The 24,816-nt window shown below is 38.5% G+C and overlaps 1 protein-coding gene across 4 annotated transcripts in view; it reads right to left on the reverse strand.

The window, feature by feature from the left end:
* Window positions 1-267: 267 nt before the first annotated feature.
* The window catches only part of LOC149161977 (trihelix transcription factor ENAP2-like), a 42,784-nt gene continuing 18,235 nt past the window's right edge, over window positions 268-24,816 (reverse strand). For 2 of the 4 annotated variants that reach the window (XM_089437103.1, XM_089437102.1), the window contains exon 2: window positions 268-771. In XM_089437103.1, the coding sequence (XP_089293229.1) occupies window positions 758-771 (14 nt within the window). In that variant the 3' untranslated portion in view covers window positions 268-757. Of the gene's footprint in view, window positions 1,365-24,816 lie in introns of all 4 variants that reach the window. The other 2 variants (XM_089437101.1, XM_089437100.1) reach the window with 1 other exon arrangement.

Consider the following 24,816-nt stretch of genomic DNA (forward strand, 5'->3'; position numbering starts at 1 on the left):
CAGTTATGTCCCAATCTCAGGGCATTTCTCAAAGCAAATTATAAAGACAAAAGGCTAGAGGTTAATGCATATTCAATGACGAATGATCAGGCTGAGAAGAACAGCCCGGACTTTCCCGGAATGTAGTTTTTTCAGGCATGCATTTCTTATGTTTTGCAATAACCACTAGCTTTATCTAGTTTTCTGAACCACACGCACACAAGTGTTAAACATGTGATATGTCACACGTGTGAGAACAAAACCTAGGATACTTGATCACACAAATCATTTTTGCTCAGTCAAAAAGGGGTCAAAAATGGATTAGTTATAATGAATTATGATACAACGAAGTTTACAATATCTTCTTCTTAAGCCCTGTACTAAAAAGTACCATTGGGAGCTCATAAACGCAAAATATGGAGCATCACACAGCATGAAAGAAATGCAGAAGCTTGCCCAGTTTCCAGGCAAGGCTTCCCATAGTACTACAATTTCCAAGGCTCTCTGATGATTGAGAAGACAACAATTGATTGGCAAACTAAAAACCTCGCTAGATTTAAGTCTTAAAACTGACCTCAATCTCCAAGATTGTTCAATAGCCACAACATCCTTCAAGGCCCATTCCAGTCAACAATTTCTTGCCCTAAAAAAACACATCTGTTGTCAAAGTGTTCTGCTACGTAGAAGGGATTTTCAACCTTCTCTTTGGTTGGATAATTCAGTCTCAAGTTTACACTAGATTTCTGATGGCACAAACTTTTCTACCAAAACAGCTTGCCTACAAATAGTGCTCTGCAACAAAACAATTAAGAGTTAGAAATATTTGGCTAAAAAGGGTTCCAGCATCGTAACCCATATCAAAAAATGCGGCACCAAACATAGGAAGATAATGAATCTATGTCTTTTAAAGGGTCTTAACAAAGTGTGAACGTTTGCTGTGAATTCCTTGTATTTTTTTCGATGTGTTCAGCAGGAACTTATAAATTATAACCGTTACTTTGACATGCATCTCATAAATTCTTGATTTATGTACATATTCAATGCTTTTAATCGGATTCTTTTATCGGCATCTATAATTTCAGGTGAATAGTCTATTGGGACCAAGTAGGAACTCTTAACAAGAATATTATTTTAAAAAATGCAATCATTATGTAAGAGAAGTTCACACTGAACAGTATCAAGAAATATATCAAGGATAATTTTGATTAGCGATGCTGTCATTTTTTTCCCGTGGAGGCAGCTGAAAATCTAGCTTTAGTCCACTACTACATGTCAATCTTCACTGATCAGTAAAGCTGCCTTTGGGTTTGCACTCTCGTGGGTAGCATTCTTGTACTTTCACCTATGCACATATATCACTATTACTTGCCATTCTAAAAGCCATTCTGCAAAAACACAAATTAAGACCTCAGTAAACTTTTCCCACTCAGAGGATTCTGTTAAAGCCTACAGTCAGTTACTCTGACTAAATGTTTACCATTTTTAGTTTTTTTTAAAGTGTAAGATATTTACTCCAGTGTTTTAGAATTTTGCAAGCTCAATCTGAGGGCCATTCTGCACAAAAATAAATTAAGATCTAAGATTTTTCCCTCCTAAGGATTTTGTTAAGCCTACAGTCGGACTACTTGTTTCTATTTTTAGCAATCTTTTTGAAGGACATCGTTTAAGTTCCCAGCGGCAGGTGCTCATATTAACCATTTGTCTCAACCATTACGAGAACGTGTGGATCAGGTGGTCATCTGGCCCATGGCACAAGTCTCTCTGCAGGTCGGCACGCTTGGATTAATACTGGTGCGATGCAGGCAACTACTCGCTCCTGGTTTTCGTACTCCATCCCTTCCATCGCTTGCAATCTCATTATGCAGCCTAATCATTATCCAGAGTGGCTCCCATCAAGGTTGTCTTGTGGTGGCATCATGGTTTGCCTGTACATTTCCTTAAACCCGCCTCCAAACATGGTGTGTTGCAATCTTAATCCGTCATTCCTGTCAACTTTGCATAGTGTCTCCTGGCCGCCGGTTCATGGCTGCATTGCCCGTGATCTTTATCATGTCCCCACTTCCAATGGCTGGCCCATACATCAGTTTGCATTGGTAAAAACAGAATTGGAGTGTCTCTGTCACCATTCTCCCCTCGTGCAGCAATCTACATCCGCCCGGGCTTGCATGGTGGATATGGAATTTCAGCTGATCACCAAGACTCTCAATTAGAATTCGGCTCCAGGACAATGCTCTGCGTCCTTTCGGTCAGCCGAGGGGTTTAATCTCATCCCAGTCTTCTGGTCTCTCCTTTCCAGGCATCATGTGGTCTCTCGTTCGCAATCTGGGTAATGGTTTCACATGGCTAGTTTCGTGTAGCACAAAGCATGAAAGCCTCTCAATACAGCTGTCTCCCCTGCTCTTTTGGAAACTCTTCATGGTCAAGTTTGCTGGGGAGGCTTCATCATGGCTCGTTGAGCTTGCTCTGCCATGGTTCACTCTTCGCTCTGTATGCTGAAGAGGTTTCACAGAGGTTACTCCTTGTTCTGTTTGTTGGGATTGCTCAGTTGCAGTTCGCTGTCATAGTCCAGCAGTGGTTCACAGTGGTTGCCAGGGCTCGTGTCTAGCTGGCAGTCTGAAGCTAGAGCTTCTCAGCACCCACGGCCTGTTCCAAGGCTTCTCCAGGTTTCTGAGCACTCCAATCATGTGTCTTAATAGTCAATGTCTAGTGAATTTTTGCTCTGGCTAGGCCATAATAGCTCCGGAAAACAGAACTCTTATATTTCTGCTCTGGCTAGGCCATAATAGCTCTAGAAAACAGAACTCTTATATTTCTGCTATCATGTATCTTCATGGTCATTGGTGTAATTTTTTTTTGTCTGTTAAACTGTTGAAACGGGACACATATAATCTCAAGACACTCATTCTGTGTTACTGGGTTGGTTTCCCGGCACAAAGACCAGTAGCACAGAAAACTATGGCTTGCAAAACTCTTTTTCAGTAATTGAAAGACAAACCTTTCACACACACACACACACAAAAGTACATCGTTTAAGATAGTTACTTGTGATTTATTTAAAATTGTGCACGAACAGTCTATATAGTACTTGATATTCTGGCCAGATAGTGCAAAGCTACCGAAGATTAAAGGAGTAAAAATGACAAAATCAGGACACAACCATAAAACCTATCAAATGGAAAATGTTAAACATGGAGGGAGAAACAAACAAATCAAGCACAATAATTTCATTTTCATCAAATTTTTGTTTCCCTAAGATCAGCTCCACATATTTTGTGTGAAATAACATCCAAGTTAGATAATCTGTTGAGAAGAAATTGATCAAAATCCAATCCCAAAGTAGCCACATTAGGTTCAGGTCAAGTCTTTCAAAATACTGAACAAAGGACCAAGCAACTTTAACAGATATACAGCATTCATAAAGATACACATAAGGCTTAGACATACAATAACTTGATCATTGGCCAACTGTTCATTATGAAACACAAAGAAATTGAGTCAAGCTGCTTTAAAATTAAAACTTTCTGCAAAGGCATATTAAAAAGGTTGTTTACCATAGATTGTTTGGCTGCAAAATAAACCATTGCCTTGGTACAACAATGAGGTGGTTTTTTGTTGCTGTAGATATGCTTGAAATTAACTTCATCAAAGGCAGGTATATTAGAACACCTCTTCCATTAAAAATTGAATTCCATGGTGAAGATTATCAACCTGACCCTTGAATGCTTGAATCATCAACTTCAAACCACTTTGTATCAACAATTTCTTCACACAATTTATAATGGCCAACTTCAAATATCTTAACAAAAATGTTACCTTTGAAATTTTTGAAGTTGGACATATAGATTCCATGTAAGCTAAAAATATATACTTTGTCAAAAAGAAGCCTCCAACACCAGCATCCCAGATTTTTATAAAACTCGAATTAAGTCCAGAAATTTTGTGGAAAAATGTCCACGAGCTTTTCCTTTACACCACAAGGATATTATTTTCCAGATTTAGAAGGAATTGAATCTTGATTAGCATTTTTTAACAGCCCAAGGAAAGTTACCATCAATTACCAACGTAGCACCAACGATGCTCTATGGAACAAAGAACAATGGTGATTGAAGGACAACCCTGCTTTCCACAGAATACAACAGGAAGGAGCAGTCCACCTAAAGCACTGCGTTCGAGAAGTAACTTTACTTTTCCAAAGCAATTTTCACAGGCAGTTGTTAGCATTCCAGTCCTCTCTGGACAATCTCAACAAATCTCTGTTCTTCAACAAACCAAGTACTCTGGTGACAAACTATCCATCTGAAAGGCATGGCCCTCATCCAAATTTATACAACTTTCCTAGTATTCCAAAAAGATCACTAATTCAAGCAGCAAGTCAGGCGCATTAGCTAGCGAATCTTGACTGATTAGTTATTTCCTAGCATGATGAAGGCCATCAACTGGCAGCTCCAAGTAATGAATGGTCAACCATAATGAAACATGATTGCAGCAACTATTGCCTTAAAGCATTGGTCCTTTCACTTTGGTGAGACATAAGGACCAACAATTATGCCAAAATTTTAATTGATGTTATATAAATTTTAACAAGTCTGTAATTAGCAAGTCATTAGGCAAACTTTACCAAGAGGCCAGGTCATTGTATTCAGTGGTAAATATATATCAATTATAATGGGAAAGGTTTAGTGATTGGCTCTGGTAAACCTATATATATATATATATATATATAGATTACAAAAGTGCTAATACCAGGACATGGGCATTAATATGATTATTGTCTATTTAGATTGTAGTCTATAGCAAACAGTACAGTAGTTAAGTAAACCTCCCAAGACTCTGTATTTGCTTCTACTAACATTAGACAAGTTGGCAACCCTCTTGCAATTAGCTATTGAGGTAACCCCATAAAGAACCATTGTAATATAAATAAATCTATCTAGTTTCAATAAGAGGAAGAATAGGTGATAATAGGAAATGTGCTTATAAAAAAACTGATCTGAATAGATCATACAAAGAGACAATTTTCTAAAGCTTCTAATGTATAAGATTTACACAACTGGTGAATAAGTATCAGGGCTTGTTACATTGCTTCCCTACCAACAAATGAAAAGTCTGCATGGCTAGCATTTAAATCTTAGCAGTTATTATAGCGCACGCTTTAAAAAGATGAAGCAACTTCCCAGAACATATAAATGTTGTTGATCTTATTATAGTGATCACTGAATTCAAAAAGGGAAGACCAACTTCCCATTAACAAATAAACTATGCTTGTCATGAAGGCCTGTGGCTCACCTGGAAGCAGTTTGCAAACTAAATTCCCTCTTCAAAGCTCTGATCAAGACTCAGAATTTTTTGGGAGCTAGACATCTCAATAATGGTTCTAATACCTCATTTTTATCCTCTGACCAGTAATGTATGTGTGTGTGTATGAAGAACAGCTATAAGCCAGCTGCCAGACAAATATAATTTGTCACTGAACATTGAAGAGGCTGCAGAAGAGGAAAAACAACATTGGAAGTGAGAAATGAAATGGGGGGCAACTTATAACAGACTTAAGGGGCTATGGGAGAAAGGAGGAAAGGCCTTAACTAGTGACATAATCTAAGCTTTAGAACCTTTGATTATTAAACATATTTATAATTAATCCTTGTTTTATTAAGCTTTTTCGATTAATTGCATGAAGCAGGTCCGTAGCCTACATGGTCACTTCATGCCATGCAAACTATGCAACCTATGCAAGGAGACTGAGAATTACTATGCAGATTGAATTACCATTCAGTAGGGGAATTTGAATTATCATTTGTTGGGAGAGTTCAAATTGCCACTCGGCTGGAAAATTTGGGAGAGCTTGAAATACCATTCTGTTGTGGAAATTTGGAAGAGTTGCCTTGGAGAGTAGTTGCCATGTGTTTACAGTAATCAAATTTATGCCATGCTGCTGTTATTTAAAGGATTTTGAACTACAGTTGAGAATCCCCAGAATCCCAGCAATGAGATTTCTTGGAGAACTTGTTTTGGAGCATTGGAGGGAAGTGGACTAGCCTAAAGCACTGTTTAGCAGAGAAGAGGATTCCATTCCTTGGGTTCTGCAGGCTGATGAGGAAGAAGGCCATGGATTGAGATTGTTGTAGGTGAAAATTCACTGTCAACCTAGGAATTTGGTTGAGAAAAAAAAGAACCAACCATAGGGAATTCTCCCTTGTTGAATCATAACTTCAGCGCAAAGGTCATGGCCTCTATTGCAAAGAGATTCGGTGCAGCAGGGAACCTAAGGTTAGATGGACCATCCTTCTTCTACAGGCAGTTCGTGGATAATTCCCAGAAACATAAAGGTTCAATTTACTTCTGATTTTGTTGAATTAGTTTTATTTGCAGGTTTAAGACTGCATTATAATTTATGGGGACATGTTGACGAATGGTTTAATTATATTGTATATCCCTGCATCATAGTGCCTGCATAGGTTGGTCAACTAACAGTAAGACAATAAGGAAAGGTATCAAAATTTCTGATTTTAGAGATGGTATCAGATCAACAATTTGAAATTTAGTGGTCTCAAGAAGCATGTCATATACTTAACAGAGTACAAAGTTGGGTATGTTACAATCTGGTAGCAAAGCTGTTGGTTGCAACCTATGTCACAAGGTTCGTCGAACTTTAACCTTCAAGTTCAAATTTTGGCGAACCTTAAAAAAATTTTGAGGTTCAACGAACCTCATCAAACCTCATAGCCATTGACCAAGTCCATATAGATCAAAACTCATAACTTCATGTCACAACTCAAGCTTGTAATTCATCCTTGCAGTTTCCATGTCCATGATAACATTTTTGATGTTTACTGATGTTGTTTTCTTACTATTTTATCCTATAGTTCATTTTAAATTAATATATATATATATATGGAGAGAGAGAGACAAACCTAATGGCGAACCTCATCAAAACATTCAAACTCAAACGGAACCTAATCATTGCCAAACCTGAACTCAAACCCGAACCATGTGACATTGGTTGCAACATTGGGGCTACATTGGCCGAAACCAAGATTGTACAAAAAAAAAATTACAGTTGTATATGACATGTTCGACTCCATGAGAAGAATTTCAAAAAATGTGTGGAAGCCTCCATTTGGCTCTAATTTTCAAATTGAAACATAGCTAGAGTACATGGACAGGTTAAAGAAGAAATATTGTTAAAAAAAAGTAGGAAAATTGAGTAAAAATGCAGTTTGTAGGCTAATTGTTTGATAAAATGTCAACGAGGAAGAAGAACTATATAGAACCGTAATTGAAAATTCTTGGTTTAAATTTGCTTGAATGGTGTCTTCTGATAGAGTATAGGGTTGAACTGAAGAGGTTGTTGAGGACTATATAGAAATATAGAGTTCGGATCTATGTAAAAATTGGGGAAAATTTCTGAAAATTGTTGAAAATACCCAATTTCAGAGCAAGCTAAGGGGAATAATTCTGATTGCTCATATTTTGGAGAAGTACTTCAGAATTTTGTACCACTGAGAAGAAAGAGGGCAGTAGCCTTGATTTGATAAAACTAACAAAGTGCATATTTACTAGCATTTGAAAGAAAATTATATAGACCTAGAATTGAAATGTATCTAACAGATTTATTTGTATGCACACTTCCTGAGGAGTCAGAGCTAAAACATAGATGAATAAAAAAACAGAATTGAAGAATATCATTGAAAAGGAGACATGGAAGATGGGCAAAGACCTTACTTTCAAGAAGTTAGAGGCCCGGATATCAGCGTAGAAGAGACAAGAGTCTAATGGGCATAGAGAGAAAATGGAGCCAATATAAAGAGCTTGAAATTTGAGGTGCAAAGTTGATTATGAGAGGATGTTGAAACCCCAAAAGAAGCAAAATCAGCTAAACATTCAGCTAATACAGAGTTTAAATCAGTAACAGAAGCAAATGAAGAATGGATCAAGTTCAACGTATGAGAAAGAGGGTGGAGTCCACTCAGAAGAGAAAACCATAAAAGATATAGTCACTCAGATGTGTGTTATCAGAACCCAAAGGCATCATTACTCACCATCATATTCAGCTCAGAAACCATATGCATTTAAAGAATCACAGAGCAACCCAGAAGTGTCCCTAATCAAACATCAAAGGAGAAGGTACAAGCGAAACCGTTTGCAAAGAGAGCTTAAGAAGATCATCCCACCAACCATTCAGTTGAAAACAAGATGGGAGAAATGTCGAAGATTGGTTGTCAAGGAGAAAGAAAGAAAATTCAAACGCATACTTATTCATATAATCTAGAACCCAGAATTGCCATATACAACCTTCAGGAAAAATCTTCTGCTTTATCTAAATCAGAAGAAAGTCATAGTTTATGTCCCTATTTCTTATGAATTGATAATGTCCTCTCCAGATTGAGGGTTTATATAGCCTATCCGACCTCGTAGACTATAGTCTTGTTAAAGGGTTTTCCTATGTTGGGGCAACATTGGGTAATAATTGGGTCGATTGGGGCCATATTAGGAGTTGGAGCCCATGGAAAATCTATAAATAGAAGAGGGTTGAGATCAAATGAGACATCATCTTGTGGATCAATTCATTTGTTTCTTGATCATTAACTCAGATGCTTTTAAGACCCCTTTCTTCTTGTCAATTTTGATGGTGAAAGATTCCACCCTAGTTGACACCATTCTATCTTTTCTCTTTGTTCTAGCACAGGTATATCATTTGGGAGACAGCAAGGTTTTCTTTCATTCTTGAAGTTGTTCTGGGACATATTTGTGAAAGAAGTCTAGTCAAAATCTATGATCTCCTCCTAAGGCAGAAGCTAAAGAGAGATCATTTCTGAGGTCAAGCAAATCTGGTTGGAGGGCAAACCCAACAAAAGTGTTGGGAACAGACCTAGTTTGTGGACATGTGACTGCTCTATGATAAAAAAAGACATTCCTTCTAAGGCAAATTAGAACCCTAGGACCAAGCATGGGACAAATCCATTAAGGTCAAAGGCATTCTGTAAAGGATTTGACAAAGACTTTCTGTCGCAACCGAGATACCTGAAGCAGCTTTGTTACAAGCTAGGTTTTCTACAGTGGTTCGAATGGTAGATAGGTCGAAGTCATCTCTTGATGTGTCCTCTTGAATCTCCTGCGAGCATTACTTGTGATCGAAGCTAAGCAAAAGTCGAGATAAAACAAGACTGAAAACACAAAAAAACATTTTGGGCGAATAAGAGTACTATTCCTTAACAGATCGCACTTTGAAGCACAGACGAGTTCCTGCAATTCAATCTGTGACAGGTCGCAGATCCTGAGGCCAATCAGAGTCTCGTACGAAGGGATTATAAGTTAGATCAAGCCCCCTGAAGTAATCCGGTGGCAAAGAAAATTTGGATGCATTCTGGAGGGTAATTTGAATCACTTGTAGATAAACTAGGATATTCTGAGCAGACACGAAAAAAGCCACATCACAAATCCAAGGTTTTGTAACAGTGCAAAAGGAAATATTAGGAATGTGAGTGTTCATGTGACACAGGTCAGAAATTGTGCGGACCCAAGGTGGACAAAGACGGGCTCAAAACCGGAGTAGAGGGCATTGTTATTCTCTTGAAATTATTAGGGTTTTGTGGAAATTTTATCTGTTACACGTGGATTATACTGTTTTATGGAATAGTTAGATTACACCGCTTGATTTATTACATAATTTTAATCCAACATCATGTATTGAAATTGTATCATTGTATTGAATAAATGATTTGTTCCAAAGGGAGAATTTTTTACCAAGAAACCCTAGTCTTAAGGAAACCTTAGGGCAAGATTTCCCTAGCGCATTACAGAATTAAGGAAGATTGTATTAAAAGATATGCACAACGTTCCATATGCCAAACATCCAAGTTATTAACAGACATTTGCAGTAGAAAAAATTCAATATTTGTGGGTTGAAATGAATGAGGATGTAGTTGATTACATAGTCAAGAGTATGGAATGTCAAAAAGAGCAAATGCTACACAAACCAATAGGTTTGCTACAACCATTGCCAATTGCAAAGCAGAAATGGGAAGTAATAACTATTGATTTTATTATAAGTTGTCCAAGAAAGCAAGGCAACATGATTTCGTGGTGATGGACAAATAAACCAAAATTGCTCATTTTATGATAACTAAGTCATCTCATAAGGGAACTAATTTAGCAGAGAGTTGCTTAAACAAAATTGACATGTTGCACATGATACCTTAGACAAATATTTCGAACAAAGACCCGAAGTGTACCTCAAACTTTTGGAAAGTATTATTCAAGGGTTTTGGTACAAATTTGAACTTTAATACAACCTATCATCCACAAATCATTGAAAACCTGTTAATAATGTATGCAATGGATAAACCCCTTGCATTTAATAGAATTCGCTTGCAATAATGGGCATCAAGCTTCACTAAACATGAGTCTATTTGAGGAGTTGTATGGCAAAAAGTGTAATACTCCAATTAATTAGGACGAATCTAGCAGATAGAATAGTACTTGGGCAAAAGTTGCTCATAGAAATGTAACACAAATGGTCAAGAACAAGCAAAATATAAAGCCAACACTAAACAGGGAAAAGAGTTATGTAGACCAAGGCAAAATACCAAAATATAAAGCCAACACTAAACAGGGAAAAGAGTTATGTAGACCAAGGCAAAATACCAAGGGAATTTACAATTGGAGTGCATGTGTTTACAAAAGTGAAACCAAAGAAAAGTTCCTTGAAATTGGGGAGTTGTACTAAGTTGGCACCAAATATTGTGGGGTCATTGAGATCTTGGATAAGATTGGGTTTCTTGCACGCACGCTTGCATTGCTTGCTACCTATTGCTGCAAAATCTAGCAAGCCTTAAAGAGGGAAACCCTACAAGGCAACAAGCTATACCAAGTGCTAACAATGGGGTAGAGGCCCAAATGTCACCTAAGCCAAAGCCCCTTGCTCTTTACAGATTTTCACCGATGGGAGGAGTCCCGGTAAGGATGAGATCCCTTGAAATAGATATGCTATGGATAAGGTGCACAATGATCTCACTAGGACTCATTCAAAGAGAGACACAATCAAAGTTCAAGGTTTCATAAGAAGCAATTTGCTCTCTATGAAAAGACCTAGAAAGGAGGGTTCAAGACCTAGGGCTTGATGTTTTTAGGCAATGATCAGAGTTCCAAAGGTCAAGACCAATGAGAAAAGGTTTCCTATAATGGATACCAGTTATGACAAGGCTCATGAAACCTTCAAGAAAATGCTCAAGTTGAGAAAAAGAGAACAATTTCCCTCTTAGGGTAATAGATTTTGTGGGTAAAATTTGAGTGGATCCAACCAAATTGATGGGTCAAGTAGCCTAGACCTATCTCTTGATGTTTAGGCTCTCAAATCGCCAAAAATCCTCCTCCCTAAAATTTCACCCCAAGCCCTAATTTTTCTTCCTTCCCTTAAAGCATTGAATTTGAGAGAAATTTGTATAGGAAATATGAGATGGTCACCAAAAACTTGGACTAGTACTTTGTCCCTTAGGCGTATGGAGTCATGGATGCTCTAGATAAGTCTAATTTGTTTCTAAGGAGGCCAAAATTTGATGCCCTAGGTATCAATTTTATATAATAATGTATCTCATATCATGAGTCATAATGTCATATACAATGAAATAAACCAAATAATTAATACTACTGATTTACCTTGCCCCTCTTGCGAGAAAATGCAACATCTTTCCCTCTAGATGTAAATGGCGATGGAGTTGGCAATGGACTCTACTGTGCTCTAGACGCTAAGGAACTAAGAGTTATAGGAGGTAGACCACGTCCTCTACTGGTGACAGGGGTAGGTGGTGTCACTTCCTCCTCCTCCACTACCTCCTGCTCTAACCAATCAGGGGTCGACTCCATGATAGGCCTCTTGGCCTCAACCCTCCATGTAGCAGTGGTGTCAATCCCATCCAATGAGATGGCCTCCACATCAGGTGTCCTCTCAAGTTGTCTCACATACAATTGAAGATTGTAGTAGACATAGACCATGTCATTAAGTCGTTAGTACTCTAACCTGTATAAGGGTCATAAATTAATAAATTATAAATAATAATTATAAAAAATTAGTATTTAATGAATTTTCAATTAATTAATTGGAAATTTGAAATATTTTAACCTGTTGCGCTTCTTGGTGTGTATGTTTTCAAATACACTGCAGTTGTGCTCGCATCCCAAGGAGCTACATGTTTGGCTGAGCACTCGAATGGCAAACGTTCAGAGATTGGATACTCTGCCACCATAGCTTCTCCACCATGAATCTACAACAAATAAGATAAACATAAGCAAAAAATGAAATTTCAAAGTTGAAGCAAAGTATGAACTTGAAGAGACAATGAAATTTGAAACAAACTAAAGCTTACCTGGTATTTTAGTCTTCCTATCCACAATAACCATGTCAAAGCTAAATGTGCTACCTGCCATCATGTATATCATTTCTTTGGAGATTTCTACACGTTCTGCTGGAGATGGCACCATCCTCTGAACACAAGTGAAGAATCCATCCATGACCTCAGCATCAAATAAGAAACCACAAGAGTAAGAAAATGTGGGGTTCAAGTAGATCCCTGCAGCATGAATGGGACAATGGAGAGTATTGTTCCATCACTGATCAATCACTTCCCATAGGAGTTGTTGTTTCTCAAACCCCTCATCCACCTTATCATCATAGTTGCTTTGAATGGATTCTTTGGCCCTATCCATGGCCTCATACAAGTAGGCCCATTGCAAGCTTGTCTCCATCAACTAATCGAAGAACGTTTACCAAAGGTTCAATAATGCTACACACCTCCTGCACTCCTGCCAAGAAGCTTCCTGGTATGAAACTATATGGCCTCTCCCTCTAGTTTGCGGCTAAATGCCAAAGCACACCACTCCTTTGAAACAAACATTCTCTTCACATCCCACATAGAATTCAAGAAGGATTGAAGAGATATGAAACTGGTGACAAATCGTGTAAAGGCAAGGCCCACCAACTCCTTGTTGTTGGTGAATGTTCTCATTAGATGAAGCACAAATGCATGATTATATATAAATTTTGTAATGTTTTTTTATGACTCAACAATATGATTGACAAAAGGAATTTTTCCTATGTCCTCCAACATCAAATCAATGCAGTTTGTAGCACAAGGTGTCCAAAAGAAGGTAGGATGCCTCTCCATAAACATCTTGTCAGCCGCAACATCATTTGCAGAATTGTTTGTTATGACTTGGACAACATGTCGTGGACCCACCTCCTTAATGAACACATCCAACAAATCACATAATAATCGTGCATATTTGATATGTGGATATGCATTAACAGATTTCATAAGCATTGTCCCCTTGGGACAATTAACCAAGAAGTAAATAAGGATTCTACCCTTTGGATCGGTCCAACCATCCGACATCACGGTGCACCCTGTGTGTGCCCATGATGCCCTAAACTAGTGCAGTCAACCTTTTTCATTTTGAAGAATGTGCCCTCTAAAGTCATCATATGAAGGGACTTTCTACCCAGAGCCAACAATAGCAATAGCATCAACCGCGCGCTGGATAAATGGATTGTTCTTGGCAATGTTGAAAGGAATATTACTACAAAGAAAAACTTAACCAACAACTTGTCAGCTTTTTCCTTCTCCCTTTTTTTAATAATTGAAGAGATAGATGGTTGTGCACCAAGTGTGGTTCTAGGAACAAAAAATGATGAAGTTGCTATGGGGTTGGGTGTAGATGTTGATGGTGAAATAGAATCAATACCACTCTCATGGTCACCTCCCAATCCTGATACTCTACTCATTGCTATTTGACTCTTCTGAGCTGACTTGGACAATTTGGTTGTCTCTATTTCTTCCAAAGATTTGAGGACTCTTCGAATGGTTTATGGATTTGTATTTGTGCAAGGCCCTACCTCATGTCCAGGAAATTGTGCAAGGTGATACTTCAATTTGTATAACCCCCCTGTCGTATGAATTTGAGGACTCTTCGAATGGTTTATGGATTTGTATTTGTCCAAGGCCCTACCTCATGTCCAGGAAATTGTGCAAGGTGATACTTCAATTTGTATAACCCCCCTTGTCAAACCCTCCATCAGGTTCACCAAATTCTCACAAAGGGTCCAATTTCCTTGGCATGTTTGTAACTTTGTTGAACTCTTGAGTTTTATTGTAAGATGAAGTTTGAAGTTTGAACCTAGGGCACAAGAAGAATTTCAAGTAAAAATAAAAATAAAAATAAAATTTACATCCAACATTTTGAATTTTTTACAACAACAAAAAAAGCCTTCAACTCAATGCAACAACAATGGCAAAAAATACACATTGAAACCCAAACAAAAATGATGGGAAAAAACTAGGACACAAGAAGAAATTAAACAAATAAATCTAACATCATTTTTTTGCATTTTTGACCAAAATAAACCCTCTCCACTAAATGAAAAAAAAAAAACACAATCAAATCCAAACAAAAATCATGGAAAATAAAATGGGTGATAGAAACCCAAGGAAAAACAAGGGCACAAAAGGAATTTCAAGTAAAAATAAAATTTACATGCAACATTTTGAATTTTTGACAACAACAAAAAAACCCTCAACTCAATGCAACAATAATGGCAAAAAATACACATTAAAACCCAAGCAAAAATGATGGAAAAAAACTAGGGCACAAGAAGAAATTAAACAAATAAATCTAACATCATTTTTTTGCATTTTTGACCAAAATAAACCCTCTCCACTAAATGCAACAAAAATGAAAAAAAAAAAAAACACAATCAAATCCAAACAAAAATCATGGAAAATAAAATGGGTGATAGAAACCCAAGGAAAAACAAAAAAAAAACAACAAAAAATGGCCAAATTTGATGCCCATACCTAAAAGCCACGTTTTGCTAAAGAAAATTGGTCCAAACTTGAATTTTTTTGCTTGGGATGCTAAAATCCTTCACTTTTCTCCTCTCTTGCTCTTGTAGATGAGTTATCCTACACCTTAGCTCTCATTCTTGCCCTCTGTTTGAAAAAAATGGGCAAAAAAAACCAAAAATCACTTTTAGAAGTCGTTGTTCCACCCCCCACGATTTTTTCGGGTCGGACGGCAATTTTTTGGCAATTTTTTGAAAATAAAAAATATCGCCAAAAAAATCTGAAATTAAATCGTTTCTGTGAAAAAATCACGTGATTTAATCGCGATGTTCACAACACTGCTTTTTGTTGATATTTTATCGCTGAGTTGGGACTCAAGACTTAGTATTCAAGACATGATTCATTGTTTATGTGTGATGTAGCACTAGAAATGATAATACACATCTTATATATTAGTTATTTTTTCATATTTATGTGTCAATGCATTTATTTTATGTTGTGGACGCTTTAGATATTTAAAAAATTGAAGAAAAAAATGAATATTTTTGTATTTGGTAATTTTTTGCCGGTTTTTACTGATTTTACGATGTTTTCTGATTTTGGACCCTTGCCGATTTAATTTCAATTGCGATGCTCGCAACACTGGTATCAAAATTCGAACATTTACCCACTCAATGAAATTGAAATTTCTTGGGAGAGCTTTATAAAGATTCCCCAATAAGAACATTCATTACGTGTTATGCATGAGTAACATATGCAACATTCAACTAGATAGCCTTCAAAATTTATTTTCAACAAATTAGGGCACAAAATAGCGTAATCTACAAGCAATAGCTCCATACATTAGACATTCAAAATGATAATATTCAACAAAGAGCACTTAAAAGATAACTTGCAAAATACCCATCCATTTGCGAAAGAATAGCTCCAAAGACCATCCAAATTTAGCTTCCACACATCAAAATGCATCCAAGAATCGTTAATAGCCACAAAAGCAGTGAATGTGAGTTCCTCTAAGAGGTTTGAAATCTCCAAGTTTGATGATGAGAGAGATCAAATGAAGTCTCTCTAATATATGTATATGTGTCCAATGATGTCTAATTTAAGCCTATTAGACCCTCAACTAATAAAATAATGGGCAAATATTACGCAAAGTCACAAGTCAACCTTATAGCCAATGCAAAATCATAATAATTAACCCAGGGGGGTTGAAATTTGATGCCATGCATGCATAGACCTCCTTTAGGTAGGTGTTGGGCCCATCTAGTGCCAAAATGAGTGTAGAGGGCTCCAAAAACCAAAGTCTAGTGGTTGGCCCCTAAACTTCCATGCAAATCATCCCGTGGACCCCAGTTTTGGGTTTGGGGCACAAAAATTGGTCTCATGGGTCTCCTAGTGGTGAAATAGCCTAGTTCTGCTCTAGCATTGAGAGCTCTGAGGATCATGCTAGTCCTCCCATATCTTAAGGGGTGAGACAAACATCATCGAGGCCTCGAATCAACTCCCAAACCATGTAATCGCTGCAAAGCTAGGTAGGGCATGTTGGTCCAAGTGCATCACCTTGTGAAGAATATGGGGTAAAGTGCAAGCATGTTGCGGCACTAAGGACGCCCATGGATATTGTGAAAATTCGTTTGAAATGCAACTGGAATTAATTCTCCTAACTGATTAATAATTTATTAATTTTCTGATTAATATCAAATTAATCACATTGCAATTTCCTCACCAAATAAAATAAATGGCGGAAATAGGAATGCTAAAAACTGAGAAATGCTAACGCACACAAAATATGACATTTATTTTTTGACAATTGTCCCAGGAAAAACTCGATGAGGAAAAATCGGCGCATCAATTGAGGGTTTTATTATTATGCAGCAGTGAAATTCTGAGTACAATAAAATGATTCCAAACCTATCTAAGAGAAATACTGGCAAAATTTACTGAGGAATTACCCTCCTCTCCAAGCAATCCCAGCAACTAACTCCTTCTTAAAGGCTAGCCATCCAACCCCTGCGTAGACCCCTCTGCATTGCTCCTGCACTGGCCTCCACATGTGTGCCCGACAAACACTCTCAAAACAAGTCGTCCTGCCTGTTGTTGCTCTGGAAATGATCTTCCTAACCTTCTGGAAGACGACCTCTCGCAACCTAATCAAACTCCCCCACAGTGAAATCGAATTGCTCCTCTTGAGACACTATTCAGCCCTTTCGCAACCTCCTGGAGAATAAACTTGTCCTCCTCTCCTGACTCTCTGAAACTAGAATCCTCTTGTGAATCATTGTCTCTACCCCTTTGTGTTCCTTCTGGCTCAAGCTCTCTTCCTCTATTTGACCTCTGAAGCTGGATAGCTCTACCTACCAAGGAACTCGCACTACTAGCTCTCACCCTGTGTGTTTATCCATCTTACCCATTGACCTCTTTTTATAATCTCCAATTGAGACTCCCACGGCCAAGATTAAAACTAAATCAATGGTGAGTCTCCAAGTCGATCCATGTGAGTTTCTAGAGAATTCCCACCTTTCTCAATTTATTAGTATTAATTAACTAATTTTCCCAAGTTAGAAAGGAAAATTTTAAATAATGGTCAATTAATTTAATAGAGGTATCTCTAGGTGGAATTTCCATAAACGATTTTTGGGTTTTGGAAAACTCTTGTGTTTTAGCCTCTCCACAAAGTTTTGAGACTAGAACACCATCTGATGCTAGAAAAACTAACACTCCCTCTTAGCGAGGAAGGTGTTCTCCAACTGTCTCCATAACATCCTCCATACATGTTGTTGATGTCTGACAAATGTAGTTGCCTGCCAGTGTCCCACAACCACTAATGCTAACTTTGATTCATCTGACATTGGTTGCAGTTTAACCATGTTGCATTTGTGTTGTTGTTGACACAGCATTATAGATCTTGTACTTCTACCAATTCTGCACCTACATTGAAACTCCCTCTCATTGTTGTTGCTGCTACTGCAACTTAGAAGCAACCAAAATACTAAATCAACTATGATCACATGCTACGACTTTCTCTTGAGTCTCTAGCTGCTATTATCCTTTGCACTGTCCACTGGTAAATCTCTGTTGATGTTGACTTTGCACTTTGCCTCCTGCACTTTTCTCAAAACTTCTTTATGCTCCTCAATATTTGATTGCAACTATCACTCTAGAACTAACTGCACCAACTGATATTGATCCTCCTGCTACTGAATACTGTGGGCCCCTGTAGCAAGCGTAATGATCTAGGGGGAACACCATCTGATGCTCAACTCGATGGACCCTACCCAAATATCTGTGCAACTCTAAGACTAAAGCTCCATATCACCCCACCTCTCTCCTGAAGGTATAGTTGCATACATGGCAAATTGTTCTTGTGATTTGGAGGGCACCTAATCTATCTCTACAGATGTTTCCACCTAATATTGCTTCTCCTTCTTGTCCTTTCTTTGAGGACACTAAGTACTGTAGTGGCCAACCTCGCCGCACCTGAAGCACTTGATTTCAGATAGATCCTTCTTTCTTCTCTCCCTGCGAGCCTTGTCCGTGACTGGGACCTTTGCTTTCCCCTTCAATGCAAGGGCCACATTGTCTTCCTCCTTCACACCCTTTAATCCTTTGCTACTTTTGTCATTGATGAGCTCTTTACTAGAGCTCACCTCATCTCCTCCTATGAGATATCAGCCCACATCCGATCCCCCCCAGACAACACATCTAGTCCCAAAATGTCTTGGACAAAATTCTCCCAATCCTCAATGACACTATTGAGGGCCAACCTCACCATTTCAGTAGGTGGAGGCATCTCTCCTACAAATGTAAGCTCATCCTTGATATCCTGAAGTCTGGTGAGAAAGGGGTTAATGCCTTCACCTGTATGCATCCTAGCATTTGGCAGCTTTTCTTTCAAAAACATCTTCCGTTGCACAGAAGGATTCTGATATAACCCTGCAAGCGTATCCCACATCTCCTTGGTCGTGTTCCTGTCGCTATGCATGAGACTATATGATCTCAAACTCAATCAAGAATCATCCGCTTTGCCTTGGCCATTTCCTTTCTAAAATCCGCTAATTATTGCTAGTTTGTAGGTTCTAACACAACGTTGTTTGCATAGGCCTTTAGACCATGCTCATTTAGGAGAAAGGACATCCTGGCCTTCCAGATGATACAGATGGAAGTATCATTCAATCTGTCCTAATCTCCAAGCCCTGTTATGGCCATTTCTGCCAAAACGACCTGGGTAGAAATCTCCCTCTTTCACCAGCTTTGGCTGCTAGAACTATTATTTGTACTCCTTCCTAGAGTGAGAAAATTGGTATGTTGTAGCTAAAAACTTTAGATTTCTGAAGCTAGAAACCCTCTAAGAGAAACTCCCTCTATGTGTGCACTTTCTCTTCCACCCAGCACTGAATTTGCCTTTGCAAATTGTTGCAAACCCTCTGTGCCCAAACAAAAAATCTGCTCTGCGAAAAATACTAAATTGTTGCTCCCTCTGTCTGTTGGAACCAATGTTGCATTAATCGTTATCGGGATAATATCGACGCAAGGAAAAAATAGGAAAAAATCGTAATTATCGGGAAATAATCAGGAAAAAATCGTTTGGTACAATAATATTCATTTTTTTCATGTTTTTTCAATTTTTTTAATATCTAAACCATCTACAACATAAAATAAATACATTGACACATAAATATGATAAAAGAACTAATATATAAGATGTTTAATATCATTTCTAGTGCTGAAATCACACATAACATTGAATCATGTCCTGAATAGTAAGTCCTGACTCCTGAGTCCCAACTTAGCCTCAAAATATCAAACAAAAATATAATAATGTATCTCATCATGTCATAATGTCATATACAATAAAATGAAGAAAATAACTAAAGTCTAATCCTATTGATTTCCTCTGCCCCTCTTGCGAGAAAACGCCACAGCTTTCCCTTTCCCTCTAGATGTAGCTGCTGGTGTTGGTGGAGTTGGCAGTGGAGTCTGCTATGCTCTAGAAGCTAAAGAACTAGAAGTAGGAGCTATAGTAGGTAGACCACGTCCTCTATTGGTGGCAGGGGTAGCCCGGGCAAGTGGTGTCACCTGGAAACATTACAATCTCCCAATCCTGAAATCCTGAAAAACTGATAAGTCCGCTGGATTTTGAATGAAATCTAAAATTCTACTTTCTCCATATGAAATCCAATGAGGCCGGAACCACTCTCAAACATCCCGAGTCATTTCATGATAATGTTAAAAATTTAAGTAAAATGATGAAAATGAAGATTAAGGAGAATGTCACTTTTACTTTAAGAATTTAACATTACCATGAAGTGCTAGCATATCAATACTAGGGCCTAGACTTGATCATTAAGCTGCCCCACTCAAAAATTATTTGTTTCTTTCCAAAAAAAATTGCATTTCGAACAGTTAGCATCCCTTATAAAACCTCGCTGCCCCGAATGCCCACGATAAAAACAGAAAAAATCGTGATTTTTTCCAAAAAATCGGATTGAAAAAAATCGCGTATAATAAAAAACTGGTGATGATTTCGGATATTACTCGCAATAATATCGGCAGCAGGAAATCATTGCGATAAAACAATAATATCGCGATAATATCGCAATTTTAACAACACTGGTTGGAACTGCTTCCCCGAACAATTCAAACTTTCGCGCCACCTGCAATTGGAAAATCGAATCATTGTCCTACAATTCGCACTCCCTGGCTAGGCACTGCACAGACCCAGAAAATTTTTGTCCTGATGCTCCCTCTGAACAAGGAAATTTTCCCCCTTCGTCTTTGAGCCTCATGTATGTCAAATATGCTCTAATACTGTGACAATTCGCTTGAAATGCAACAACTGGAATTAATTCTCCTAGTTGATTAACAATTTATTAATTTTATGATTAATATAGAATTAACCGCACTGCAATTTCTTCACCAAATAAAATAAATGTTGTCGAAATAGAAATTATGGAAACTGAGAAATGCTGGCACACACATAAAATATGACATAGTTATTTCTGGACAATTGTCCCCGAAAAAACCCAAAGTGGAAAAACCAATGCAACAGTTGAGGGTTTTATTATTATGCAACAGTGGAATTATGAGTAAGATAAAATCACACCAAACTGACATTTTCTATTTGAGAGAAATACTAGCAAAATATACTGGGGGAAATTACCCTCCTCTCCAAGCAATCACGACAACTGACTCCCTTTGAAAGGCTAGTCATCCAACCCCTGCACAAACCCTCTGCGTTGCTCATGCACTGGACTCCACATGCGTAGCTAACCAACCATCCCAAAAGAAGTCATCATGCCTGCCTTTGCTCTGGAAATGATCCTCCTAGCCTTCTGTAATACTTCCCAGCCTCTGGCAACTGAATCGAACTTCCCCACCGCTAGGTCGAACTACTCCTCTTGAGGCATTGTGCAGCGTCCTGGAGAATAAACTCGTCCTCCTCTCCTGAGTCTCCAGAACTGGTATCCTCATCTGGAATCACTATCTTTGCCCCTTTACGTCCCTTCTGGCTCGAACTCTCCTCCTCTGCTTGACCTCTAAAACTGGATAGCTCGACCTGCCAAGGAACTCGCAAAACTGGCTCTCACCATGTGTTTCTCATCTACCAATCAACCTCTTCTTATAATCTCCAATTGGGACTCTAACGGCCAAGATTAAACTTGATCGATGGTTGGGATCATCTCCAAGTCAATCCATGTGAGTTTCTAGAGAATTCTCACCTTTCTCAATTAATTACTATTAATTAACCAGTTTTCGAAGGTTAGGAAAAATTTAAAAGATTGTCAACTAATTTAATTGAGTTATCTCTAGGTGGAATTTCCATAAACAATTTCTAAGTTTTGGAGAATTCCTGTATTTTAGCCTCTCCACAAAGTTTCGAGACTAGAACACCATCTGATGCTACAAAAACTAACAGATATGAATGATACTCTGCAAGTGACAGGAGTCCCATAGCTCTCAACGCTTCACCTGTAGGGTGTCATATGCTCCTCTAGTGGGCTTGGGTCCCAATTAAGTTGCCCAGCCTGTGATGAAAACCACCTGTCAATCACACACATTATCCAGTGTTGCATCTTCACCATTAGGTATAATAACCATTAGCGCATCTAAGTGGACCAATCTTGTTAATCAAGGGCAAAACAAAATTTCATACAAGGCTTCCCTTCCAAATTTGGGGCTTTGATCATGTAATAGTGTTACATCCCTAGGTAGGAGTGGCTAATGGATGACCCTTTTAAGTGTTCCCAACCGCTAAGGGGAATGACAAGCCTCTGGTACATCCTTCAATCAATATGTATCATGTGAATAAAGATGGAACGAAGGGGAAAAAGGGTCTCAGGGCCAAATGCCATGGTCAAAAGGGGTAACAATGATGAGGAATTCCACATTTTAGGCATACAAATGTGAGGGAGCAATCGTGGATGCATGAGTTGCCCCGACCTTTGTTTTTCCAACCCTCTTATTGCCTTATTTTTTGTTGATTTTTCTTTGTATTACCGTCTGAAGCTCTAAGAAATGAGAGCATGTTTGAATGATGTGTAGCAGTGGTTAACCACCCCCCCTAGTGATGGGGCAGTTCATCGCCCACCAGGGGTTGGGGCATGCAAGAGTTTCTTTTCATAATGTGGTGGGGCAACATTGGCCCTAGGAACCAATTGATGGCCATAACGCAAGAGGTAGATGAGCCCTAGTGCCATCTTTTGGATTTTATGATTTTCTTTCTTTTGTTTCTTGCGTATGGCCATGATATGCTCTTTCCTTTTATTTTGGCTGCATCAAACTCCCAATGCAAAATTTCAAGGCCCCACCCAAATATGTGGAAAATGGGATGGGGTGTGCTAAATCCTAGTGGATCGGAGACAGGATGTGAAGTATAGGGCTCGTAATGTATGGAGGGAAGTGATAAGTATAGAATGGGGAAAATGGGAACACGCTATCTCAATCAAGGTTTCTCAAGTAGTGCCCTTTCTAAAGCCATGGGCCATTATGGGAGATCCCACTAGACTAGGATTGAAGATTAACCCCCCAATTAAGGTAAAGGAACAAAACCTCAATCAAAACTCTTCCTTCTTCCAACTCACCCCATAATCCATTACAAATACCCAAATGAGAAACAAGCATAAGCACCTGATTGCATAATGCATAAAGTACCTTTTGTGTCGGATTGCCCACCTTCTAACATGTGCTCTTGACAAATGGGCGAGGAAACATACAGCTGATGCAAATGACGAAGATAAGAATGGCACATCACATCAGCTACTCAATAGCTGTCAGGGATTGTTGGCTAATGTTAAATTTGGACAACTAGGTCCAAACTCCATGTTCTGATGCTCAGATTAAGAGGCTAATATTTTTGTTGGATTCCTCTTTCTGAGAGGTGTAAAATCCATATAAAAATAGTCTTAATCCGATGAGCAGAACTTATATTTTGAATTTATTATTCTTAATAAATTATATGTGCAAAGGTCAGCCAGTTTTGTAATGTAGGCTCACATGCCCAACAGATGTGTCACACACCCTCATTGATGGATATATATATACAGGAAAAGTTGGAGAGAATTTGATCACAACACAACTCACATCTTCCTCTCTCATCCTAAAAAGTACGAGCTACCTGGAGGACGAATTTCAGCCACACGTGGGAAGGACGAAGAGGATTTTTCTGCTAGGGTTTCTGCTGCTAGGGTTTCGCAGAAGTTTGACCAGCGTTGACTTTGGTCAACGCTTGGTCCAAACAAGCTGAAAACTTGTGGGAGGTTCGATTTTTGAAGGCCATACTACCTGGCACAAAAATTGAGGTCAAAGGGTTGACCGTTTTGCTGCTGCGTTGACTTTTAGCTTGCTGCCCCTGCGTTGACTTTTCAGGACAGCGTTGACTTTTGTAGAACTGACTTGGGTTGACTCATCTACTGGTTGGAGGGTTGTTGTGACACATGCTGGGCTGGCTGACCAAAGGAGACTTTGCTGGTTGAAGCATCCTGTTGACCGCCGAAACAATCACATACATTTTTCTTGTTTCTGATTTGTCTTCTGTAAGATCTGCTTATATGTTCTATCTGCATTTTGCTTATCTACTTGTATGATTGCTGTGAGAAAAGTGAAATTGCTCTTAGCATAGAACATTGACAAAACTTTACATGGTATCAGAGCTGAGGTGAAGACAAACTCTATCTATAGCAATCATCATCGAAGGAAATGGATTCCTCTAAGCTTGAATTCAGGGAGAATGACAAGCTGACTGGAAGTGATGACTTCCATGACAGGGAAGATTCAAGAACCTCCATCAAATGCCTCTGCTGCTGTTAAACACAAGTATAAGAAGGGAGAAATCAGAGCAAAACTGTTGATCAGGGAATCCATAAATAAGAGTCTGGTTGCCTACATATCTGAACTAGGCACATCCAAGGAGATGTATGACAAACTGATACTTATGTTCCGAGTAAACAATGTGAACCAAGTGCTATTCCTCAAGAACAAGTTGAAGAATATGAAGAAGGGCCGAGACGAGTCTATTCAAACTTTCATGAAGTTGACCGAAACCAGGAACAATTTGCTAGCTATTGGGGAGACAATAGCTGATCGTGAGATGGTTCTCACCGCACTTGGATGACTTCCATATGAATGGCAAGTATTCACAACTACCATTCTCAACAATAATACCATCCCTAACTTTGATGAGCTTCTGTCTAGATGTATGCAAGAAGAAACAAGGATGAAGGAATTTGATAATGAAAGAAATGCTGCCTATGTTGCTCATTCCCGAAAGAAGAACTCTGGTGGTTCCAAGGACAAAGGAAGGACTAAGACTCAAAAGAAGAAGGGTAAATGTTTCACCTGCCATAGGACTGGACACTATGCTAGAGAATGCCCCTTCCAGAAGAATTCTCCCGATAGTGACGACAACAACAACAACCGAAGCAATGGGAATCAAAGAAATGACAAATCCAAAGGAAAGAGGAAGGCTCACTTTGAAGGAAACCATCCACCTTCTAAAAGGACCAGA

Source organism: Pinus tabuliformis, chromosome 5_2, assembly GCF_031772625.1.
Source record: "Pinus tabuliformis cultivar Carrire ecotype Pingquan chromosome 5_2, CPIR1, whole genome shotgun sequence".
In the NCBI taxonomy this organism is placed as follows: Eukaryota; Viridiplantae; Streptophyta; class Pinopsida; order Pinales; family Pinaceae; genus Pinus; species Pinus tabuliformis.